General features: G+C 38.5%; 1 protein-coding gene across 4 annotated transcripts in view; it reads left to right on the plus strand.

Annotated features, from left to right (window-relative positions):
* The window catches only part of LOC131696152 (uncharacterized), a 33,768-nt gene extending 10,575 nt beyond the window's left edge, over positions 1 to 23,193 (plus strand). Inside the window, exons 3-4 of one of the 4 annotated variants that reach the window (XR_009306730.1) lie at positions 22,303 to 22,534; positions 22,593 to 23,193. Coding sequence is in view for 2 of the 4 variants with exons in the window: in XM_058984692.1 (XP_058840675.1) it covers positions 22,303 to 22,422 (120 nt within the window). In the remaining 2 variants the exon portion in view is untranslated. Of the gene's footprint in view, positions 1 to 3,612; positions 4,000 to 22,302; positions 22,565 to 22,592 lie in introns of those variants that run through there. The other 3 variants (XR_009306731.1, XM_058984692.1, XM_058984693.1) reach the window with 3 other exon arrangements.
* The last annotated feature ends 22 nt before the right edge of the window (positions 23,194 to 23,215 follow it).

Below are 23,215 nucleotides of genomic sequence, written 5' to 3' on the forward strand. Positions count from 1 at the left end.
AGTGCTGCCAGGAACAGCTTACGTTGACGATGAAAAATGAAATTTTGATATGTTATTTTGCAATATTATTGAAAACATTTAAAACCTATTAATTTAGACCGTCTTTGACTACATTTTCCACGTAATTGGACTATTGTAAAAATTCTAGGAGAATTGTATTAAGCACTGGAAGGTGAAACTTGAGCAGCTTCTAGCACTGCGATGGAAGCACCTATCACTATTCAAAAAGGTTTTTCGTATTTCTGGACCCCACTATTTTCAAGTGAAAATAGTTTTGGACCCTTACATGGCATGAATAGGTTAAAGATAAAGTTTTTGGGAAAAACACGTCCTTTCTATTGACAACGTGTTTTTACTGATTAACAAGTGAGACAGATCTTACTATTGAGAACAAGTTTTTGCCTTTTTGTCTCTATCTTAAGGGGTATCTGCTGTAGTGAGTAAAAAAAACTTTTTTTGACACATACGCACATACATACATACACACACTTACAGACTGGCGGACTAAAAATGTCCGTTAGGCCATACCGCTAACTTATAATCACACCAATAAACACTACTACCGCCTATAGAAATAATCTGGACTACCACAGTTACCTTCGGTCGGTATACTAACGTAACGAGCGGTGAACTTGTTCCTGAGCGTCCGTCAACGCACAGGACATAGGCCCGTTCAAAGCCGTATAGCGACGGAACCACTTCACGGTTAAAAAAAATATTTTACCAAAAAAATTTTTGAGATGTTTTTTTTTGTTTTCATTAAACCATTTTCCGAAACTCGAACTTTTTTTTATTTTTTGGTCCATCGAGTAACTACAAGTCTAAGCTTTACAAATCTTATTGAATTTCCTATGTCAGACAATTTTATCAAGATTTATCGTGTTGGCCACGGCGCACCTCGACGTGGAAATTGTTGAACGTCTACTCTTGGAATGCTCGTATGTGTGGCTCTGCGTGGCAGATTTTTTTTTCGTGCGCAATGAATGCGTTATCCGAAAGTACAACTCCTTAAGAATACTTTCCCAAATTTTCATAGCGATCCGATCAATAGATCGACAGCTTGAAGCGCGTCTCGTCTACCAAGAGCCGTGAAAGCTTGAAATTTCAAACTCGATTATCTCGAAATGTCGTTTTTCCAAAAAATGATTTTTCCGTGATCCAAAAAACTACTTAACTGATTTTCTACATTTTTTTCATTTGTTCTTAATTAGTTTTTGTCGCACCTTAACGATTCCTTTTTATACACAAACTTTTGTTTCATAGATAATAATTTTTAATGCGAAATTTAGAACTTATAGCATCGAGTTTTTGGGAAAAACGTTCCCATATGCAAGAAAAAAATATTATTTATTCAACTAAACGTTAAAGTACGAGGCATACTCATATACTAATGGATTTTTTGAGTTTAAGCATTTTAGTTGATTTGTTGAACTTCCATCGTGATCACCGCAAGCCTCTTAAATATAAAAACCTTAGAAAAAACCTGTTTTAATCCACCTAGCGGTGCAATTGTGCCTTTCTCATTTCTCTAAACTATGGCTCGGAGGCTGTTTATGTTCAACATAATTGTGGAAATGTTTATTACATTCTTAGTACACTTTGCACTTATACAGAATGGCTTGCCAGCCACGAACTGGATGAGCTACGTGACGACGGCGAAAGTGCCACGAACAAACGACTCCCCAGCTTAATTTGGTATGCTTTGTGTTATAGTGGTGGTTTAAAGATGAAGGGATTGAGAGGGAGGGGTATAAGGGCTGGATGGGGTGGTGGTCTGAGGGGTGATGTAAGGGGATTTTAAAGGGAGGTGAGTGAACAGTAGGGGGGATAACCCCTCTACGTATACCATCACTTACGCCCCTGTTAAAATTCAGAAGCCTTATGCCAGTCAAAAAAAAATTTGGCCGGGATTAGGTTGACGTTTTTCAGAGTGATTACATAACCATTCTATATGAGAAAGGCAAAAATGTGCCAAAATCCAAAAAAGTTTATTTTCGTTTTTTTTTTTGAGTCTGCATCAAATCTCGACGTTTCATGCACCTTAAAGACATTTAACATCAAAAATAAAAATACTATTTTTAATTTTTCCTATAGTTTATATGGGAAATTTCTGTGTGGCCGCACTCTTAAACCCGTAATTCCGGAACCAGAATTCCGATCGATCCAAAATTCAATACCAGCCGATGGGAAGGTTGCACCTTTCATTTGAGACTAAGTTCGGTCCAGCCATCTCTGAGAAAAATGAGTGACATAATTTGACACATACGCACGTGAAAGTGTGAAGTTTGTTTACATCGTGTTGACGTTTGTTTTGCTCTGGAGAAAGTTGCATTTTATCTGTGTTTTACTTACCGTTTTTCGGCGAAAAAACTTCCAGTCGCTTGATGGACATTCCGTTTCGTATCGTGTACTGCTCACTAGTGAAATCCTTGTGAAAACTTTGAAATCCTTGTGAAAACTTTGTGAGTCTACGGTGAAATTGTGAGACTGCAACCTGTGTGTAATTCCCCACAAATAAATTTACTCGCTCACTTCGCCATCTGCACGCGAGTAGTGGAAAGTGTTCCCCACACTTCAAGTTTGCGCACAGCGAGACGAAATCTCGGGTGGGTTTTCAAAAGGTCGTAAGCGACAAAAGGCGGATTGAAATCAGCCATGAGTTTTAGTTGCAAGTCATGCGACTCTCCCGTTAATGGGATTGAGAAAATTGCATGTCGCGGCCATTGCGGATCGATTTTCCACCGCACCTGTATTCCCGGTATGCAGCGATCCGCACTAGACCTGTTGTCTAGTTTCAACAACAATCTGTACTGGCTCTGCGACGATTGTGCTCGCTGTTTTAACGAGTGGGTGCAGCAATCCGTTTCCGCTGCTCCCATTGTGGACACAAAAAAATTATGTGAGGCTGTAGATAATTTGAACACGGTCATCTCAAATCTCTCGAGCCGTATTGAAAACCATTTTCCGGCCAATTATGGTTCTGTAACTCAAAGGGGGCTGTTTGTCAAGCGACTTCCGGAGGATCCGCCCACTCCGAAACGACGTCGCGAGAATAATGCTAAAATTCGCGCCACTGCTGCCGCGGTTTGCGGTACTAGAGCCATTCAGCGGGAAATCAGAACAGTTGCGGATGAGCGGGAGCAATTTTGGGTCTATTTGAGCCGTCTTGACCCGAGCCATACAGTGGAGGAAATCGTCGCCATGACCCAAGAATGCCTTGGAATAAGCGATGCACCCAAAGCAGTTTTGTTGGTCAAAAAGGACACCGACCTCACGAAACTCAACTTCGTTTCTTTCCGAGTTGAGCTTCCGAGCGAACTAAAGGACACTGCACTCAAAGCGTCCACTTGGCCGACTGGAGTACTCGTTCGGGAATTTAATTTTGACCAGCCAAAGCAGGATAGATTTCGCTAACGGGCTACTGGGATGCACCGCAGCTTGTATTATGGAAGCCCTCGATCCCCCCGCCACAGTCCAGCTACTGCAGCCAACGTTCACCAGTCGTCCCGGTCCTGTGAGCGGGAGTGGAGAAAGGGTCTTCCAAACTTCCCTCTGCGGCAAGTACCCATCCTTTCTGAATAATTCAAGCGCTGAAATGTTCCCCGATTCCAGTTCTCCGTTAATTGTACCGTATCAGCACCAGACGCCGTTCTTCCTGCCTGCGAAGCGCAGCTGTTTACGAGAGACACCTAGTTCAGCTGCATTGCACACATCCCACGTAATATCTCTTCGGTCACCGGGACGCACACTTGCCGCCAGCCGTGAGGAAGCCCTTAGTCCCCCCACCACAGTCGAGCCCTTCCTGCCAGCGACCAGCAGCCGTCCCGGTCCTGTGGTGGAGATGGGACGAGGGGTCTTCCGCAAACCTACCTCAGGCAAGTACAATGCATCTATGAGCTCTTCTTTGCCTCAAAGCTCTTCGATTTCCAGCATTGGTCAACGACGGGCTAAACTGCTGCTATACTACCAAAATGTTGGTGGTATTAATTCAATCGTTGAGCAATACCGTCTTGCAGTCTCCGACAAGAGTTTTGACATCATTGTCTTCGTCGAAACATGGTTGAACGATGACACACTTTCCAGTCAGGTGTTTGGTACTGAATACGAGGTGTTTCGCTGTGACCGGAGCCCTAGCAACAGCCGAAAATCCACCGAAGGCGGCGTATTAGTAGCGGTTAAAACCAGCTTGAAGGCAAGAATCGTCGAGAACACTTCTTGGGATTGTCTAGAGCAGGTTTGGACGATTATCGAGCTTGGCGACCGTAAGTTGTACTTGTGTGCGTTGTATGTTCCACCCGACCGCGCTCGTGATACCGAATACGTTGAAGCACACTGCAGCTCAGTTTTTACTATCCTCGAAGATGCTAACGCTGTTGATGAGATCATGGTACTAGGAGATTTTAATCTTCCTAGCATTTCATGGAAATCTTCCCGTAATGGATTTCTTTATCCGGATTCGGACCATTCCGTTCTCCACCCATGTGCAGTGAGGCTACTTGATAGCTATAGCTTAGCCACGTTAGTACAAATCAATCCTATTGCCAATGAGAACAACCGCCATCTCGATCTTTGTTTTGTCAGCGACCAGGTTTCCGCCACATCAATAGTGACGGCTCCCTTTCCCCTAGTAAAACCAGTGGCACATCATCCTCCACTGATCGCCACGATTGATAGCTCTGTTGTGCATGACTTCGATATATTACCGCTTTCTGTCTCCTACAATTTCCGTAAAGCTGATTATCGCAGTATCGCAGACCTTCTTTCCACTATCGATTGGGAAAATATTCTGGACCCCGAAGATGTCGAAACCGCAGTTCAAACCTTTTCAAACGTTCTGGTGTACGCTATTGACAGGCATGTTCCAAAGAAAGTTCACCATCGACAAACCGGCCCTCCATGGCAAACGAATACTCTGCGACGGCTGAAGTCTATAAAAAGAGCTGCCCTGCGGAGGTTTACCAAGTATCGCACAATATCACTCAGAGACTATTACGTCAGTCTCAACCATGCGTACAAACGAGCCAGTCAACACTGTTTCTATCGATATCAGCAAAATATTCAGCGTAATCTCAAGTCGCATCCTAAACGTTTCTGGAAATATGTGAACGAGCAGCGCAAGGAATCAGGACTGCCGTCGTCTATGACTTTCAATGGGAACACAGCTACTACATCTCGAGACATATGTTCACTTTTCTCGGAAAAATTCGCGAATGTATTCACAGATGAGGCACTAACTATTGAGCAAATCGAACTCGCGGCTAGCAGAGCTCCACTTGTGGGTCACACTCTGGGAGCTATCGATTTTAATGCAACGATGATTACCAGAGCTTCCTCTCGACTTAAGTCATCTTTCAATCCGGGACCCGACGGGCTCCCCTCCGCGATACTGAAAAGGCACATCGAAGTTTTGGTTGCTCCGCTTCTTCAGATCTTTAGAGCATCTATTACTAGAGGTATTTTTCCATCTTGCTGGAAATCAGCGAACATGTTCCCAGTTCATAAAAAGGGCAATAAGCGAGACGTCAATAATTACCGTGGGATAACTTCATTGAGCGCTGTCTCGAAGTTGTTCGAACTGGTGATTATGGAACCTCTTCAGGCTCACTGCAAGCAGTACCTAAGTGACGATCAACATGGCTTCACGTCCGGGCGGTCAACTGCATCTAACCTGTTATGCTTAACATCCTACATAACAGAGAGTATGGAACGTCGCGCTCAAACTGACGTCGTTTACACCGACTTATCCGCCGCTTTTGATAAGCTAAACCACGATATCACAATAGCAAAAATGGAGAGATTTGGAATAAATGACAGTGTTTTGCAGTGGTTTCGATCTTACCTCACAGACCGAGAGATAGCGGTTGTCATAGGAGATTGCCAGGGCCCTATATTCACTTCTACGTCAGGAATACCTCAAGGGAGCCACTTGGGACCGTTAATGTTCCTGATTTACTTCAATGATGTACATCTAATTCTGCAGACTCCCCGATTGTCCTTCGCGGATGATCTCAAGATTTATCGCATAATTCGTACAATTGAAGATTGCAGATTTCTCCAACAGCAGCTTCAAGCCTTTGCTGACTGGTGTACCATGAACCGCATGTATGTAAACCCGAAGAAGTGCTCGGTAATATCGTTTTCACGGAAAAAGGATTCGATCTATTTTAAGTATCGTCTTCTAGAAACAGAAATCGAACGCGTCAGTCACGTGAAGGACCTGGGAGTGATTCTGGATTCTCAACTTACGTTCAAACAACACGTCTCCTACGCAGTCGGTAAAGCGTCTCGAGCGCTAGGATGCAACTTCAGGATAGCCAAAAATTTTACTGATGTTTATTGTCTCAAATCGCTGTACTGCGCTTTATCCCGATCAATCCTAGAATATTGCCCTGAAGTGTGGAGCCCAAACTACAATAACGGCGTTGAGAGAATTGAAAGCGTACAGCGTCGCTTTTTACGCTTCGCGCTCCGTAGATTGCCGTGGAGAGATCCTGTCCGATTACCTAGCTATGAAAACCGGTGTCAGCTGATTCAACTGGAACCCCTTTATGTTCGAAGAAATACAGCAAGAGCTTTGTTCATCGCCGACACTTTGCAAGGTCATATAGATGCCCCAGCTATATTAGAACAAATTAATATAAACGTCGCACCACGAACATTACGCAACAACATTATGCTTCGATTACCGTTCAGACGCACTAATTATAGTATGCATGGAGCCATCACTGGTCTACAAAGGATTTTCAACCAGGTTGCTTCAGCTTTCGATTTCAACGTGTCTAGACAAACTCTGCGTCAGCGATTTTCCAGACTTTTTAATCACATTTGACTTTTTTACCGTTTTTGTGAATTATTGTATGACCACTATTTGTGTATATGACTTGAATGTTAGTAATAAGTTTATTATTAAGACCAACATCATTGGGGCTTTGGTATGCCTGTTGGTGTATAAGACTAATAAAGAAATACATACGCACACATATACACACACATACACACACATACAGACTTTTTCCGATCTCGACGAACTGAGACGAATGGAATATGAAACTCGGCCCTCCGGGCCGGGATTATGTTGCCGTTTTTTCAGAGTGATTGCATAACCTTCCTATATGGGAAAGGCAAAAAGATTTAGATAAAGCAGCCGAATAAAACGGATTGTACGAATTTGTGAACCAATGTTTCAGAAAGTTCTGCAATGTGTGTGTGAAACTCTCATTATTTGGAAAATGGCTAATTCATATACAATGCACTTTCAAGTGCTTCCATTCTCTTTTGTTATCACTTTTTCGTTTTCGTTTTTTTGTTCTTAACGGCTTACTGAATTATCCAACGCCTCTCTACTAATGTTGGCACTGAATCTTCAGTTGAAGCATTCTCAGCATAAGGCAAATATTGGCAATTCAAACCTTCACTATAAGTTAGAAGAATTATTATATTTACATCTCCCTTCGAGAGTTCAGGGAGTCTTTCGGCGACTCTTCTCCCGGTGGTGAGTTATGAATATTTTTGGACTTTGGTCCGTTATTTTTCATAAATGTCCGTTCCAATACATTGAATATACTTTTTCAACAGTATTTTCCCAAAACAGGTGTTCTTAGTTCTCAAATGGAATATTTTTACATATGTGTCATACAAAATTCAATACAGATACGAAAGGTTAAAAAACGCTCGTGGAATGTATCTTTTCAAAATTTTACCGAGTTTGAGATATCCAGGAATTTCCTTGCTTATAGTAGGGGAGACTGGGGATACTTGATCCCTGAGGAGACTCGATCTCATCATCTTAACTCAAAGGTGAATCAGAAAACATTAATCGAATATACTGTGAAGTAGCGTAGCTACCTTAACCCGTTTTTGCTTGAACCTGGGGCTGGTTCAGATGCTGTTCAAAACCGCTGTCAGGTTGGCGGATTGGAACTTGATTCAGTTTCATTTCGAGCGGGAGTGGCATTAGTATGCTGAGAGGGACTTGTCCTGCTAAGTATCATCTGAAAAAATTGTCAAAAGTCAAGATAACATTTGTCGATTCTGTAACTACGAGCCTATTCTCTGCCATTGTTCAGTACTATTTCTTCGAAGGGAGCGATACTTCAGAAGGCATCTTATGATGCCTCATGAGGTAAGGCATACCTGTCCCAAACGGATCCTCAGCTACATTAATAATGTACTACCCGGTTGGGACGACACATGGGGACAAACAACTCACTTCCAAGTTCCAACTACATTGGATTCGGGCTTTTTGTAACATGTAGAGCAAACAGGGGCAGCCACTAAAGATAACCCAAATAGTGGTCGTAGTGGCAAAGTTTTCTCCTAACAAAAAAAACAAAAAAATACTGACAGGGAAGGGGAACAAACGACGCGCGCATGCGATTGCTGGTGTTTGCGTCATACAAAGTAAATCATTCGGTACAGTTAATGGTTATTTTAGGCTGCCTAAATATTATTCATACTCTCTTCGCGTATAAAATCAATAGTTTTCTTTTGTAAGTACGTAATAACTCACTCCAGATAGCCCGCTGTTCGGAATATGTATTTTTTCCCGTCGCAAAAATAAATGAATAGATACCCCAATTATATTTTCTAATGGCCTGGAACCTTGTGTATCTCGGAATCTGTGTCTCGCGCGTACATGTTACAAAATCTGTAGCTTTATCCTTTTATGTAACGTTCCGGGGAAGAATAATTATTAAAATGCGTATTCGAACGGTATTCGTATTTCAACTGGAGGTCACACACCGGAAAACTTTGATTTAAAGTAAAAAGACAAAGCGCGCGAATACTTAGCTAAATCACAATCTCTACCAAGATATATCCTGATTCAGTTCCCTACCTACTAAAACCATACCTCTCCTGCGACATTTGTGGATGTTGCAGAGGATTCCTCGGTCCTAATAGTCACAGGGATTGAACTAACATTCCTTCCCATCGCAAAATTGGCCAGCATTGGCATGGCCATCTACGTTATTGATCATACTATAATCTTAGTCTGTTTAGGTTGCACTTTGAGTATGATGTACTATTCCCAAGTATCATACAATTGGTTCAATATGCAATTTCAAAAGTTGATTAAAAAGCTACTATAAGTTCACTTTCGCCATGTTGGATTTTTGTGTTTCGTTTTTGACTAGTCAGTAACTGACACCAAGTTGGAGACAGTTAGAGGACACTAAACGAACACAAAATTAGCGCCAGTTAGACGCTATATCCAAACAGTTCACTGGCCATATGGTCGGTGTTAAGTCAGACCGGGCTAGTGGCAAAATATTGATTTCAAGAAAAACGAGTTTAAAGTTTGAATCGCAGCACCCTTTACATTATTATTGGAAATTATTTTTTCCCATAATTCTTATTTATTGTTACTTATTTTAAATCTGAAAAAGTCGTATGTAGCTGACGAAATTCTTTATCCAATGCAATCATTATCTCATTTTTTTATGTTTTGCGACTTAGTCCGGTCTGACTTAACACCGACCATATGTGAAAGTTTAAAGTAAGAGGCTTTACCCGAGAGATGTTTTAGGTATTAAGCACAGGAACTCTAGTTTGCTGATGAAAAAGCGAAAACGAGCTCTTGTCTTTTAATGACGACAAACACGGTCGCTTTGTTGAGCTTCCTGAACCGGAACACATCCGATTTAAATGATATATATGCCTTGAAAACATTACATTGCTAATAAAACTGTACGTAGTGATGCAAAATAAGCTGCACCTGCCTAGGCATCGTATCAAGCTATTCACACAGGTTGCATCGCGAGCATTCAGCAACGTTTCATGCGATACGCACGTCGAAACCGTTTTAGGAATAATCCAGTTGTCCTTCCGTCTTACGAACAACGCTGCGCATTTATCAAGGCGGTTTCTCTTGTCAAACGTCGGAAACAATTACATCACATCTTTATCTTCGAGGCGATTATCAACAACATCGATTGTATTAGGCACGAAATCAGCTCTCATGCTCCCAAATGTCACCTCAGCTGTTTAGGGGTTTCCTGTACATCGCACGTCGTATGGTTACAATAATTACAATAGCAGCATATGTTCGTAAATTTTGCGAAGGTTGTGAACAATTTGATATTAATATTTGATTTGATATTTGATATTAATAATAATATTATATGCGGTATAACTGTCAAATACGGTAGTTGATTAAGATGATTTAAATTATATGACACGGAAATACTATCGATCATACGGTAACTGAAATACTAGTTGTATCTCTGAAATGGATTTTTCATCATTCGGTACAACTAAGCGTATTTTTCTAAATAACCATTTGTCGCGACTAAAAAACAGTGACTGAAACAATTAAAACATCTTGTCGAAAATCTGATACTGGCTGTTAGCATAAACACACACAGGCACTATCATCAACTTATCAAATCATCTGAGTCGGCCGAATTCAGATGTTTTCAGTTTTACCCACGCGGTACTATAAGCACAACAAACATTAAGTAGCCGGTGCTACCTAACTGGGCTGCGCGGCCGGTTTCATTCAGCCGCACCCGTGTATGCCGGCTGCGAGTGTGACGTTGTGCTAAACGGAAAATGTTTGATCAGCGGTAAAAGTCGCGAAAAGTGTTGAAAAATAGTCAATATAGATAGATTAGGTCGAAAAGTTCTGGTATGGCATGTAATATGTTCCTGTAGTTTGGAGTCCACAATTTTTACACTATCGAAAATCGAAACTATAGATGAGGAATTTAATCGATCTAAGAGTCTGCGGAAGAGGTTGCTGCCTTTATATGCGAAACATTAGTACCCCTCCACTGCTTTCGTCGTATTAAGCATCGGCTCACTTTGCCAAAAACGCTGTCAATTAGGTCATGAGGGATTCCATGAGAAACCGGCAGACCGCAAAATATGACCATCGTCGATTCGAACGAAACTTTGCAGGTGTGTTCGCTGTATGAATCTCCATGATATTCTCTGGCAATTGGAATATTTTGATACAAGAGTAATATTTCAAAAGGGCGTAAACGTTTTTACGTGTATGAATTTCAAAATTTTTTGGTTCGATTACTGTATTTTATACAGCAAAACTATCTGAGAACAAGTTACAGGGAATGAATACTTCTGTCTGAAAAAAATATACACTGAAAAAAATGTTGTCATTTTTCAAATAAACAAAAATTTATGATAAAAATTTAAATTGCGAAAAAACCCATTTTTTTAATTTTTTTTATATTTTGTTACCAAAAACCTAAAGAGAAAAGAAACATTTTGATTGTGATTGCATGATGGAGAAAAAATCGGTAAAAAAGTTTTTTCTAACAATAACTTCGTACATGTTTTTAAATTTCATACTAATTGACATACAAAATTGTAATTTTATTACAGAATATAATTCTAAGCACCATTTAAAATCAAAATGCATTTAACAAAAATCTTCCAAAATGCGATAGTTTTCGAGATATTTGAAATTTTGCTACTTCAAAAACAATTAATTCGTGTAATTATGCTCTTTTTAAAAGTTATTCGCGTTACCCCATCAAAAAATGTCAAAAATTTAATGTTTATCGTTTTAAAGACGTAAAAGCAACCTTTTTAGTGTATTTGGATCATGGAGAAGCTTTCAATAAAAAAGTTTTCCTAACAACAACTTTTGACATTTTTTTTATAATTCTTACTATTTGCAGTCAAAAATACAATTTTCTTTTTGAATATGATTCTAAACGCCATTTTAAATCGAAATGCTCTTAACAAAAATTTTCTAAAATGTAGTAGTTCTCGAGATATTTTAACTTTTGTTTTAACAACACAATTATTTTGTTTTATTACGACCTTTTCATAAGTTAGTCGCGTTTCTCCATCAACAATAATAGGTTTTTCAAAAGGCCCGTAAACTTTCGTGCAACTTTCTCTTTGACATCAAGGCGATATTGTAAACCATTTGAAAGTTACATGAAAACAACCAACATATGATTCAGCTATATAGTTTAATCTTGCATGACGGTGAAACGTGTAAAGTGTCATTGGAATCTAAGATGGTCGGTCACGATTTTAAAGATTTTCGGACGGATCTTCGTGGAATTCCTCTCATGGAACAGGGTATATATTTCGGTGAGAAAGACATAATTTCAATTGCTCATCGGACGATTGTTAACAGTGTCTCGAGAAAGACTGGTCAACTAACTGGGAATATTCTGCAGTTTAAAAAAATTGGAATAAAGTGTCTAAAAAATCTGATGAACATGAAACATTTGTCCAGAAGTTGATAAAGAGTGTTCGTTAACATAAAATAAAAATTGTGAAGGAATAATACTAATTTCATCTCGTCCCCGAAATAATATTTCAATAAAACTTCATTTTTTAATTGATTTCAAAGAAAAAAAATATGTTGAAAACTTGAATTTTCCGTGCAGCAGTTGTGTTGCAGCAAAGTAAGTGAAATATAATATGAATATATAATCAGCTACAATCCATCCTATATTTTATTGTACAAAAATTCAAGATTTATATCTAATTGCGACATTTCCCGATCATGATTTAAAACCACATTTCGATACAACTGATACAAATTTTTACTCTAGTATCCAGGCGAAATGCATGTTTTTATCCCAACGATAATTATCTTGGATACTATTTTTCCGACGAGGGAGAATCGACATCCACTTGAACTCATGTTTGTTATTTCTAAACTCTTGGTATCTGATTTTCCCGGAAATGTCGAACTTCAACACGAAAGCTGAGCTGAGATTGCCTCGATGGTTGAAAAGTTAATAGATACGACCATGTTTGGGATCACCCTCGACATGATCGTCGATGTCATAAACCGGTTGATGAGATCGTTCCGGGTTGGTTCAGATGACGTGCCATACTATAGACGTTGTACTGTTGTATCAGTAGAATAGTATATATTACTCATACCGGGTTGTCCATATACAACGTGGATAATTTAGGGGAGATGAGCTGATACGAAGAAGTCCAACATTACCCATGAAAGGGATAGTGTGGATAGGGTATGACTAAACTGACCAACTCTGATGAAAAAATCCGTGCGAAGCGTAATCTTTCACCACGCTCAGACAAACCGTTCGCACAGTGTACGGATTTTTTCGTCAGAGTGGGGCAGCTTAGGTATGACTAATGTCCATGTGAGCTAGTCATAATATAAATATTTCTTCCATAACAAAATAATATGATCAACAGTAGAACCGTTATGCTGCGTTGATATCAAACACCAAACTGATGTAATGTGGTTGGGCAGCGATACCACCAAAGATGTTGAATGTTCAATTGAAGTGACATGTAAAACCGGACGTTACTAGGATTATGGTTGGACAGAGAATGGGCAAAAATCGAAAACGAAAAAAGCAGTTTTTCCCACACCGTGTGTTAGATCTTCATAAAAATCAATCAGCTTATTACAATGTTGTTGCAGTACTGCTGATTGATTTTTATTCTCTGTTCAATCTTAAGAACCGTCTACAGTAGGCGAGATCACCATGGAGATAACAGATGTTATAAGACATCTTGCATAACGTATAGACACATTCTTTCGTGACGTTTACAACGATTTGACGAATCTTCATTCGACAAATATGTTATAACTTTATCAAATGAACGCCTACATTAAAACTTATTCCAGATTCGGAAAGTAGACAAAATTTCACGAAAAATTCAATCAACATAAACTGAATATACTAGAATTTGATGATTTGACTTTTATTGAAATACGTTGAAAGTTCAAATTTGTCACGCGTTGTAACGTCACGTTACATTATCGGTCATAAAACAATCCTCTTCCAGTATGTTCAGTTAATGTTGATTGAATCTTTCGTGAAATTTTATTTAGGCATTCATTTGATATTTTTGATTTTTGATGTAGGCATTCATTTGATAAAGTTATAACATATTTGTCGAATGAAGATTCGTCAAATCGTTGTAACGCCACGAAAGAATGTGTCTAATATTTTATATTATACCTTCAGAAACAGTTCAGAAATAATTCTCGCTTGACGATGGAGGGAGAAGATGATGTCAGTAATGAAGGTTTATTCTATAAACGGGACATTTGAACGACTATCACTGTGTCTTATTTTAAAGTAACAGAAAACCTATAGATATCTGCCCTTTTTCAGATTGTGAGTGACATGAACAAATGGTAGAAGTATAAGACGAATATTTTTCGAATATGTCCAGACAATCTCACAAATTAGATTTTCTAACGGATATTTTCGAATAGGTTGTAGGTCTACTTAAGGAGAAGATTATTTTAGAAATCATCATTTTCTCTAACCAAGACAGCAAAATTTTTTGAAACAAGATTTTCATTGCAAGGTTGTGCATATTATAAAATACTCATAAAACTATTTCAACAAAAGAAATTTATTATCATCGAAGATATAGAGTTCGCCTAACCATGCTGCATTTTATTTCGTTGCTTGAGGTGCCAACGATATCTCGCGAATCGCTCAACTGAAAGTTATGGGATTTGTATTTTTTCTACAATGGTGACGATTGTTCCTGCAGTATTGTTTTAGGTTTTTTTTTGCCAGCACAACATATAGAACCCTTTAATTACGCAGTCTACGATCAACGGAATACGTAAAAAGTAGCATCAATATCTTCGCTTCGTTTCTAAGAAACAGTATAGTAACGAAAATGGTCTAAAATGGTAACATTCCTCGTGTTTGAATGCAACGAAACTCGAATCGAGTGCTTCAATTATCACCCTACAATTGGCGCCAATGCGTTGGACGATGATTTCAGACGCTACTCTGTATGCAACGACTTCAGCTGTGTAGGATAATAAAGTACATGGCAAAAATAGGCCCATTACCCGATCAGAAACATACAACAAATAGATTTCAAAACTGTATCTTGCATTGCTTCTGTTTTGTTCGACGTGAGATGATAGGCTGGATTTATATTATTAAAAAATTGGTGATTTTGCTAATTTTGGGAAACCATTCCCGCTAACAGGTTTGATTGATCACTATTACTGACGCGTATACTAACTCTTTAACGACCATTGTCTTTAGATAGATTCACATACAAACGATCAAAAAAAAATGACCAAAATTAGTTAAAACTCCAAATTTTAACCAAATAAACCAATGTGTATAATTTTGACACAAATTCGTCTGGGCAGGAGTCACTATATGGCGTCCCACAAAGTATTCATCTTGGCTCGCTTAGTTTATTTGTATTTAGCAAAAATATATGTAGCCATATCAAACCTGGTAAATTGTTATAAACAAATGATCTCAAAATCTTTCACTCTATCGCTACAGGACTTGACGCTTTAATGCTACAAATGACATTGGTGCTCTTCCATATTGGTGCTCTCGGATGTTTTTAGTGCAGTCTACAAGAAAGAGCTATCGGAAGAGATGATTCGATTTGTGGATTATGATCTGTGATCTGTGATTCATAGCGATCATATAACTGCTAAGTTTAGTCAGCGTTTCACTATATCTCTCGCACCTGTTTCTGGTAGAATCTGGAATTATAAGTTATTCGCTTAAAGAAAGACTTTGTCAGCACTCAAATTCAAATTGTAATTGGTATAACTACCCCGGTTGATTTGAGATTGATTTGTGGTTTTTGAAAAAATTAAATGTCTAAAGTACCACTGGTGGTAAAAATGTGAACTAGACTCATTGTAAAGCCTAAGTTTGAATATCAAAAATAATATTAAAATAAAAAGTTTCTCTGGCCCCCGGTCGCTTATTTTCCAACCTTTTGCAGGAAGGAAAAACTTCCATAGGTTCAAGAACCGTATTTCCATGAAGGAAACTTCTTTGTTGGAATGCTACTTAACCCCGTCTTCGTAGCTTACAACAAAACAATCGATGTGAAATGCCTCGTGCACGTAAACTTGTGAATAGTGCTATTGACGCATATCTTCTATGCAACCTCACGTGTTATTTATGCTGTCACAGTCCATATGACTGTTGATAATATAAGCAGGCAAAACGTCAATTGTTCGGCATATTTGATGTACCATAAATCATCACCTTCTGATGATTTTAAAAGGGCTATATCACACTGTCGCAGAAATGGGTTTCCACTCATAATCAGCGGTGATGCAAATACCCACCACATAAATTTGCATATACTTAAGGGAGTCTTCTACTCGCGAGGCCTAAAATTGAGCACTTTTTTGGGAACAAATTGTAAAGCATCTACTCAATGGATTTTGAAACTTTTTTTTATTTTGAAGATACATGTTTTGACTTTTCAATTTTACTTTTGAAGATGAAAAGAAAAATCTCTCGCGACCTTGAAACTTCATTGATGACTTTGATGTTGAAACTATATGGATCCCGCTTAAGTAAAGTTGTGGCAAATTGGGTAATCTGTAATCAAAAAACTCATATTTTTTATAATCATAGTCACGTTGGCTATGTATAGACGAGAGGGATTTCTTATATGTAAAAGTTATGTAACGATTGGTGAAACTTTCCAATATTTACGTTATTTTTTGGCCGTTTGAAAAACATTACTTCCGGGAAAACACGTTTAAAGATAAAGTACGGTGTATAGCTCAATAGTAGTAACTTACTAGATAATCTACTATATCGGGTCCACAGGGCTCACCTTCCTCATCACGAAAATGTTCTTGGTTTTGCACATTTTGCACTCTCTGTTGAATTCGGGCCTGTTTTGCCGCGACACCGACTTTGCGTTCAGAACGAGTTATACGTTCACTGTCGAGTCGAGTAGCACATCTTTCAACTTCAGTCCCCAAGGTAATTCTCATCACCTCCATAGCTTGTAAAATCGATGAAAATCCTTGGTTGAAGATACTTACTGCCAAATAAGTCGCAACATTGACCATTTGCCTGCCAAAATTTGTGCATGTGTTTTGGCGCTAAGGAACAGATTCAGACTATTCAGAGACTCATTGATGTTTTGGGTGTGAGCTCCTAAGCATCTTTCTAATACATCATTAGATGATAGACTTTCGTAGATCCTGACATGCTCGAAAGTTTCTAAAGCTCTAATGGCTGAATCTGACACCACTTGCACCAACTGTCCTCGCCAGCTGAACACTTTGAATGTTGGGGATTTTCGTTAGATGACGAGCAGTGTTCAAGGGAAGCCCAGATTGCATTTCGCATACGCTCTACAGAATTTGAGTTTCTCCAAATCGCCAGTCCATAAAATTTTATTAGCTGACTGATTGATTTGTCCTTCAACTTTCCCTTTCCTATCCCACCGATACCTTTGTTTTCTTTCTTCAGTTTTCGTAATCTCGTTCCCATACGCTTCTCAACATACCCGACGCATTCTTTCTTCCGTACGATTATCTCGTCCCCAAAAAACAAGGAACTATTCACAGATGCTCACATATTCATAAACCGTCAAGAATGGACCGGTAAATTCTTTAAACAATGATTTTTCCATAGACCAGCGCCATCGTGGTGCACTGCGCTTAGTATTTCAGAAACGGGCTGAGATGGACCCTTTCGGTTCCCAGAAACATGCCAAGGAATATGGTTTTCACCAAATCCATTCTGTTGCGTATCCTAAGATACATATAGATTGCAATTAAACAAAGAAAAAAAAATCGATTTTTTGAAACCATGAGAGTAGGGGACCCCCTTAATGTAAGAAATCACCCAACATTTGCACGATCTTGCAGAAAAGAGGTGTTAGATGTAACTCTCTGCTCTAACACATGAGTTCGAAAATTGGCTCGTACCCAACGAGCTCGAACCTTCGATACCTGATTAGAAGTACATCGTCTTTGTTCATTTAAACGTCTAAATGTAGCAAACTCTTGCAGTTCTACTGTGTGATAATACAATTTTGAAGTAAAAAATTGCATTTAATTTTGTGGATTTTGTTAGACTGTAAATTTCCACACTTTTTTATTAAACCGTTGAACTAGAGTCTCTATGCAATATAGAGTCCCGTACAAAGGAATGCGCAACACTGCGTAGAATATAGACTATTTATTTTTTTTCTGGCAACCGGAATATTTACTGTAACTTTGAGTGACTTCGATCAAATCACAGAATAAATTCATACTGAATGAAAAATTAAGCACTTTATCGTGGCAAACGAAACATCCCAGCGAAAATCATTTCAAACATTATTTTATCTGATTTATTGAATGCTAATTGATCAATTACTAAAGTGTTTAAATTTATTCAAAGAATTCGAGCCAACGCAGGACTCAGGTCATTTGAAGCGGATTTATCTCGGATGAACGTGACACTCGTATAGAACAGTAACAAAACCATGTAACTGTGACAGAACAATAACGTTTGCGAATCTATCAATGGAAAATAAGCCTGATAGTCGTTCAATGGCACTGTAGAGGTTCGAAGAATCAATTAAAATATGTATTCATCACGTTATTGTTAACTTGTTGATTTTTGTAAGCAATATAAGAAATTAGAAAAGGTAAATATATAAACAAATAGTGTTTCACTCGTATTATTGCAATATTCTTCCTGACAATAACAATACTCCCCTTAGGAGCATGTATGGGGGCATAGCTAAAGAAGTATGTTTGTTTACTTTGCACGATAGGTAGCCGGTGACATGTTCGATAGGTTGAATCGGCTTCATTCTGTGCGAGCCTTTAAATAAGTAAACAACGCCTTTGCGTTGAACCTTTTCAAATTTTCGGTGAATCGAACATTGAGTCACTTCCCACAACATCAAGTGTGAATATTGGCAGTTGCGAGAAGCGTGTTCCTTCTAATTCCTTAAAAAAGGGAAAAAGTTTGTTCAAAATCAAAGAAAAGAAGCACCATCGCAGAGATGCTCTTTTCAGCAATGCTTCGGCTCATTGTATAGTTTCGAGTCTCAATACTTATGCAAGCAAGGTTGGAGAAAGGTCACTATTCTATTGCGCTGAAGAACGATCTGTTAAAAAAATCTTCACGAGTGTTTCTTTTCAATCGCTCCTAACTCATTCATGTCCAGTTTCAGTGTGTTTGATTTAAGGTATGATATTATTTGGTTCTCTCCGGATAACGAACAAATCTGTACCTGGCTGAAACAGAAATTAAAGGAGATAAGTGATAAGGCAGGGGACTTCCGTTATATGGTCAAATCATATAACCTTCACCAGAGTAAGGTATTCCTTTACATTCCGTGGAATCCCAAAGAATGTTGGAAGAGTGCTATTTGCTGGAAAGTTCTGAGAACCATGTCGATTACAGATAAAATAGAGCAGTATTTTGTCTGTAATTGACTTTTTGTATTAAGCTTTATTTGACACGGCTCAATGCGTTAGCACAACTGAGCCATGGATCTTTTAAGTTTTTACAATATAAGTAAAAATAAAAAAAGAATTAAGAATGTCTATCTGCCAGATCTTGTTGACGCAGTTTGCTACTGTGTGTTGAGATCCTGTTCCTTGGCGGTGAAGCCGCTTGGGGGTCGTGCAGTCCGCCTTCTCTCACGTTATCGTTCTCGTCCATGTCATCATCGGTACTTTTTTATATATTATTTTCTATTTGATTATATTGTTTTGTTTGCATTACATTTTTAATTTAGTATATTAGTATTAAGATATAATATGCTTTCGCAGTTAAGTGATTTTTGCAGTAGGAAGTTTTAAACCTACTTGTCATGTGAATAAGGAGCTAAACAAATCTTATAAACTAACTTAAAAACTATAAAGAGAGCTAATCGTTGCAATTGGTGATTGCAACGATTTTTGTCGGAAGTTGCTTATAATACTGTTCGTCATAATTTCTAATGTTTCTATGTTTGCGAGTCTGTGCAACTCATTTGTGCTAAACCAGGGAGGACGCTACAAAATCATTTTCAAAATTTTATTCTGAATCCTTTGAAGCGTTTTCTTCCTAGTAGCACAACAACTTGCCCATATTGGCACGGCATATAGCATTGCCGGTCTAAATATTTGTTTATAAATTAATAGTTTGTTCTTTAGGCAGAGCCTAGAATTCCTATTTATAAGAGGGTATAAACATTTTATATATTTGTTGCATTTTATTTAGATTCCTTCAATGTGATCCTTAAAAGTGAGTTTTTATCGTAAATCAAACCCAAGTGTTTAACTTGATCTGACCACGTTAAATTCAAACCATTGACTTTAATAATATGGTTATTATTTGGTTTAAGAGAAGAAGCTCTTGGCTTATGCGGAAACACAATTGTGTTTTTGCCGCATTAGGGGAAATTTTCCATTTTTTCAGGTAATCATTGAAAATATTCAAGCTTCGTTGCAGTCGACTGCAGATAATACGAAGACTTCTACTTGTGGCTGAGATGCTAGTATCATCACAGAAAAGTGACTTTTTACAGCCTGTAAGTAGATTTGGAAGATCAGAGGTAAAAATATTGTATAGGATTGGTGCGACGCTTGATCCTTGAGGGACGCCTGCTTTAACGGGTAGTTTATTAGATTTACAATTCTGATAAGAAACCTGTAGGGTACGGTTAGTACGATAATTTTTAATTATCTTTATTATGTAAATTGGAAAATTGAAATCCCACATTTTGGCAATTAATCCTTTGTGCCAAACACTGTCGAAAGCTTTTTCGATGTCTAGAAGAGCAACTCCAGTGGACTAGCCCTCTGAGATATTTGCCTTTATCATGTCGAATACGAAATCCAAACTGCTCAGGAAGAAAAATAGAATTCTCATTGATATGTGACATCATTCTAGTTAGGATGATTTTTTTCAAATAATTTACTAATAGAAGAGAGTAAACTAATTGGTCGATAGCTAGATGCTTCTGCTGGGTTTTTATCTGGCTTTAGAATAGGAATAACCATGGCATTTTTTCATCTTTCAGGAAAGCATGCTAATTCAAAACATTTGTTGAATATTTTGACCAAGTATCTCATGGTGATTTCGGGAAGGGTTTTAAAAAGAATGTTAAAAATTCCATCATAAGCTGGAGCTTTCATATTTTTTAAATTTTTCATGATGGATTTGATCTCATCATAGTTTGTTTCAACAATCATGTCTAGAGACAATACTTGATTTGAAACGTTTTCATATTTTCGTGAGACTTCGTTTCCAATAGGACTCACAACATTGAGATTAAAATTATGTACGCTCTCAAACTGCTGAGCAAGTTTTCGAGTTTTTTCTTCGTTTGTAAGAAGTATGTGGTCACCTTCCTTTAAACGTGGAATTGGTTTCTGAGGTTTCTTAAGAATCTTAGAAAGTTTCCAGAAAGGTTTAGAGTATGGCTTTATTTGTTCAACCTCTTTCGCAAAATTTTCATTTCTTAATAGTGTGAATCTATGTTTAATTTCCTTTTGCAGATTCTGTTAGATACATTTCATAGCAGGATTCTTGAGAACGTCTTCGAACATTCTTCAAGCGAATCAGAAGTTGAATATCGTCGTCAATAATAGGAGTATTAAATTTTATCTGTATTGTTGGTACTGATAAATTTCTAATATCAACTATAGAATCACTTAAATTTCGTAATGTCGTATCAATGTCAGCTATATTTTTTAAATATGATCATGATTAAAATTATTCTCAATATAAGTTTTGTACCTTTCCCAATTCGCTTTGTGATAATTAAAAACTGAGCTAATGGGATTGGAAACAGCTTCGTGAGAAAGTGAAAAAGTTACTGAAAGGTGTGTTCGAGAATTACCTTGGGACCGAGGGAAACAGTAGTGTCGGTCTTCAATTTAATTACAACTACCACGTGTGCGAAGGTGAAACTTTAACAACGAACTGAACTGGGAACGATTTCATCCAGTTTCACTCACGGTGTTGTCCGGCGGATTTTAGCTACTGTTACTGAACTAATTTAATTTCACTGTCACAGAACTTCGGTATTGAAAAATCACGATGACTTCTAGTCAAAACTCTATTTTATTGCTCGACTGATTTATTGAGTAAATCTAATTTGATGCAGTTTCAACAACGGGTGTATTTCGACTAACTCATTTTACTATATTGAACGATAGCGATCTCGAGTGGTGAATATAATAAACGATCATGTCCGAAAGCTACTGGTTACTACCTGCTGATAACGATCGGGTAATGTGAAACAGTGATAAGCGCTGATACGGGATAAAAAGAGAGATGACAATTATAGATTTGTGGATCCCGTTTGGTTGCCAGAATCTACCCTTTTCTTAGGTTTGAACATGCCGCCCATCTTGGAATCATAGGGATTCCAATCAAATCTGTCCTGACACATTTGCACTGCACTGCTTCTTTTACTCTAACCTTTTATCTCTATCTATCTTCTACTACTATTTTGAAATTCACGATTCAATTGTAAATGTTCATCATTTGAACACAGTCTCAGCATGAATTTAATTCTGTTTTTCAATTTTGTTGTTGCTTCACTGCGATGTGATGACACGTACCGGCTACACTGGAGGTTCGTCTCGATGGAATAATGGAAACCGGTGAGAATATTACTCTCCAGACTGGAACACTTTCGGATTATCAGTTGCGACGTTTGCGATGGTTTGATGTTGCCATCGATGAGCTTTGTTGATCAGGAACAATTTCGGATAATTGAGTGACTGCTGTTATTGTGCTCGAACTTGCTGCTAGAAGTGCATCATACTGCCGTCATCCTTCCTTCTGGCGTGGTCCACGGGATGCAGGTAGGTCACATCAAATGTTTTCTAGTAAAAGTAGGGTGGTTTTTAATTTGAAATTAAGAACATTAACAGAACTCGCCTGGAGTGGAGGCCTCCTGGCCTCCACGGGTGCCGATTGCACCGATGACGCCGACGAGGATACTGCACGAGAGTGGAATCATCATGTACTGTTGGGATGTCTGCGATGCTGCAACGTAGCTGTTGATGACCATCAGAGTTGGTTGGCCAAACCTTCTGACGACCAATCGATTGCTGGCGCTGCTTTCGTACAACGGGCCCATTGCACGACGGGAAACTTATTCGGATAATAAGGCTGCAGTACTATCATGATGTGACGAAATTTGATGTGATTACTAGTATGAATGGTACCGTGCACCATAACCGTGACGAGAAAACATGTTCGGGGAGACGACACTGATGACATAGATAAAGTGCGATTGACGGGTTGGAAATGTGACGACTGGATGACCTTCAAGTATCGACGTCCCGGGCCGGGACGTAAACAGCACTAGCTATGGAGGATGAACATTCCTTAAGCTTTTTGAAATATATGATGAAAAAATAACTTAACTGGATTGCGGGAGCTCTTCGTTTGAAGGCTCCCGCGGTGCCTAAGCACCTTGTTGGAAGAGAACTAGTTCTCTTCGTGTTGAGACTCGATGTTGTCCCGAATGGGAAGGACAC

This window comes from Topomyia yanbarensis, unplaced genomic scaffold (assembly GCF_030247195.1).
Source record: "Topomyia yanbarensis strain Yona2022 unplaced genomic scaffold, ASM3024719v1 HiC_scaffold_8, whole genome shotgun sequence".
Lineage (NCBI taxonomy): Eukaryota > Metazoa > Arthropoda > Insecta > Diptera > Culicidae > Topomyia > Topomyia yanbarensis.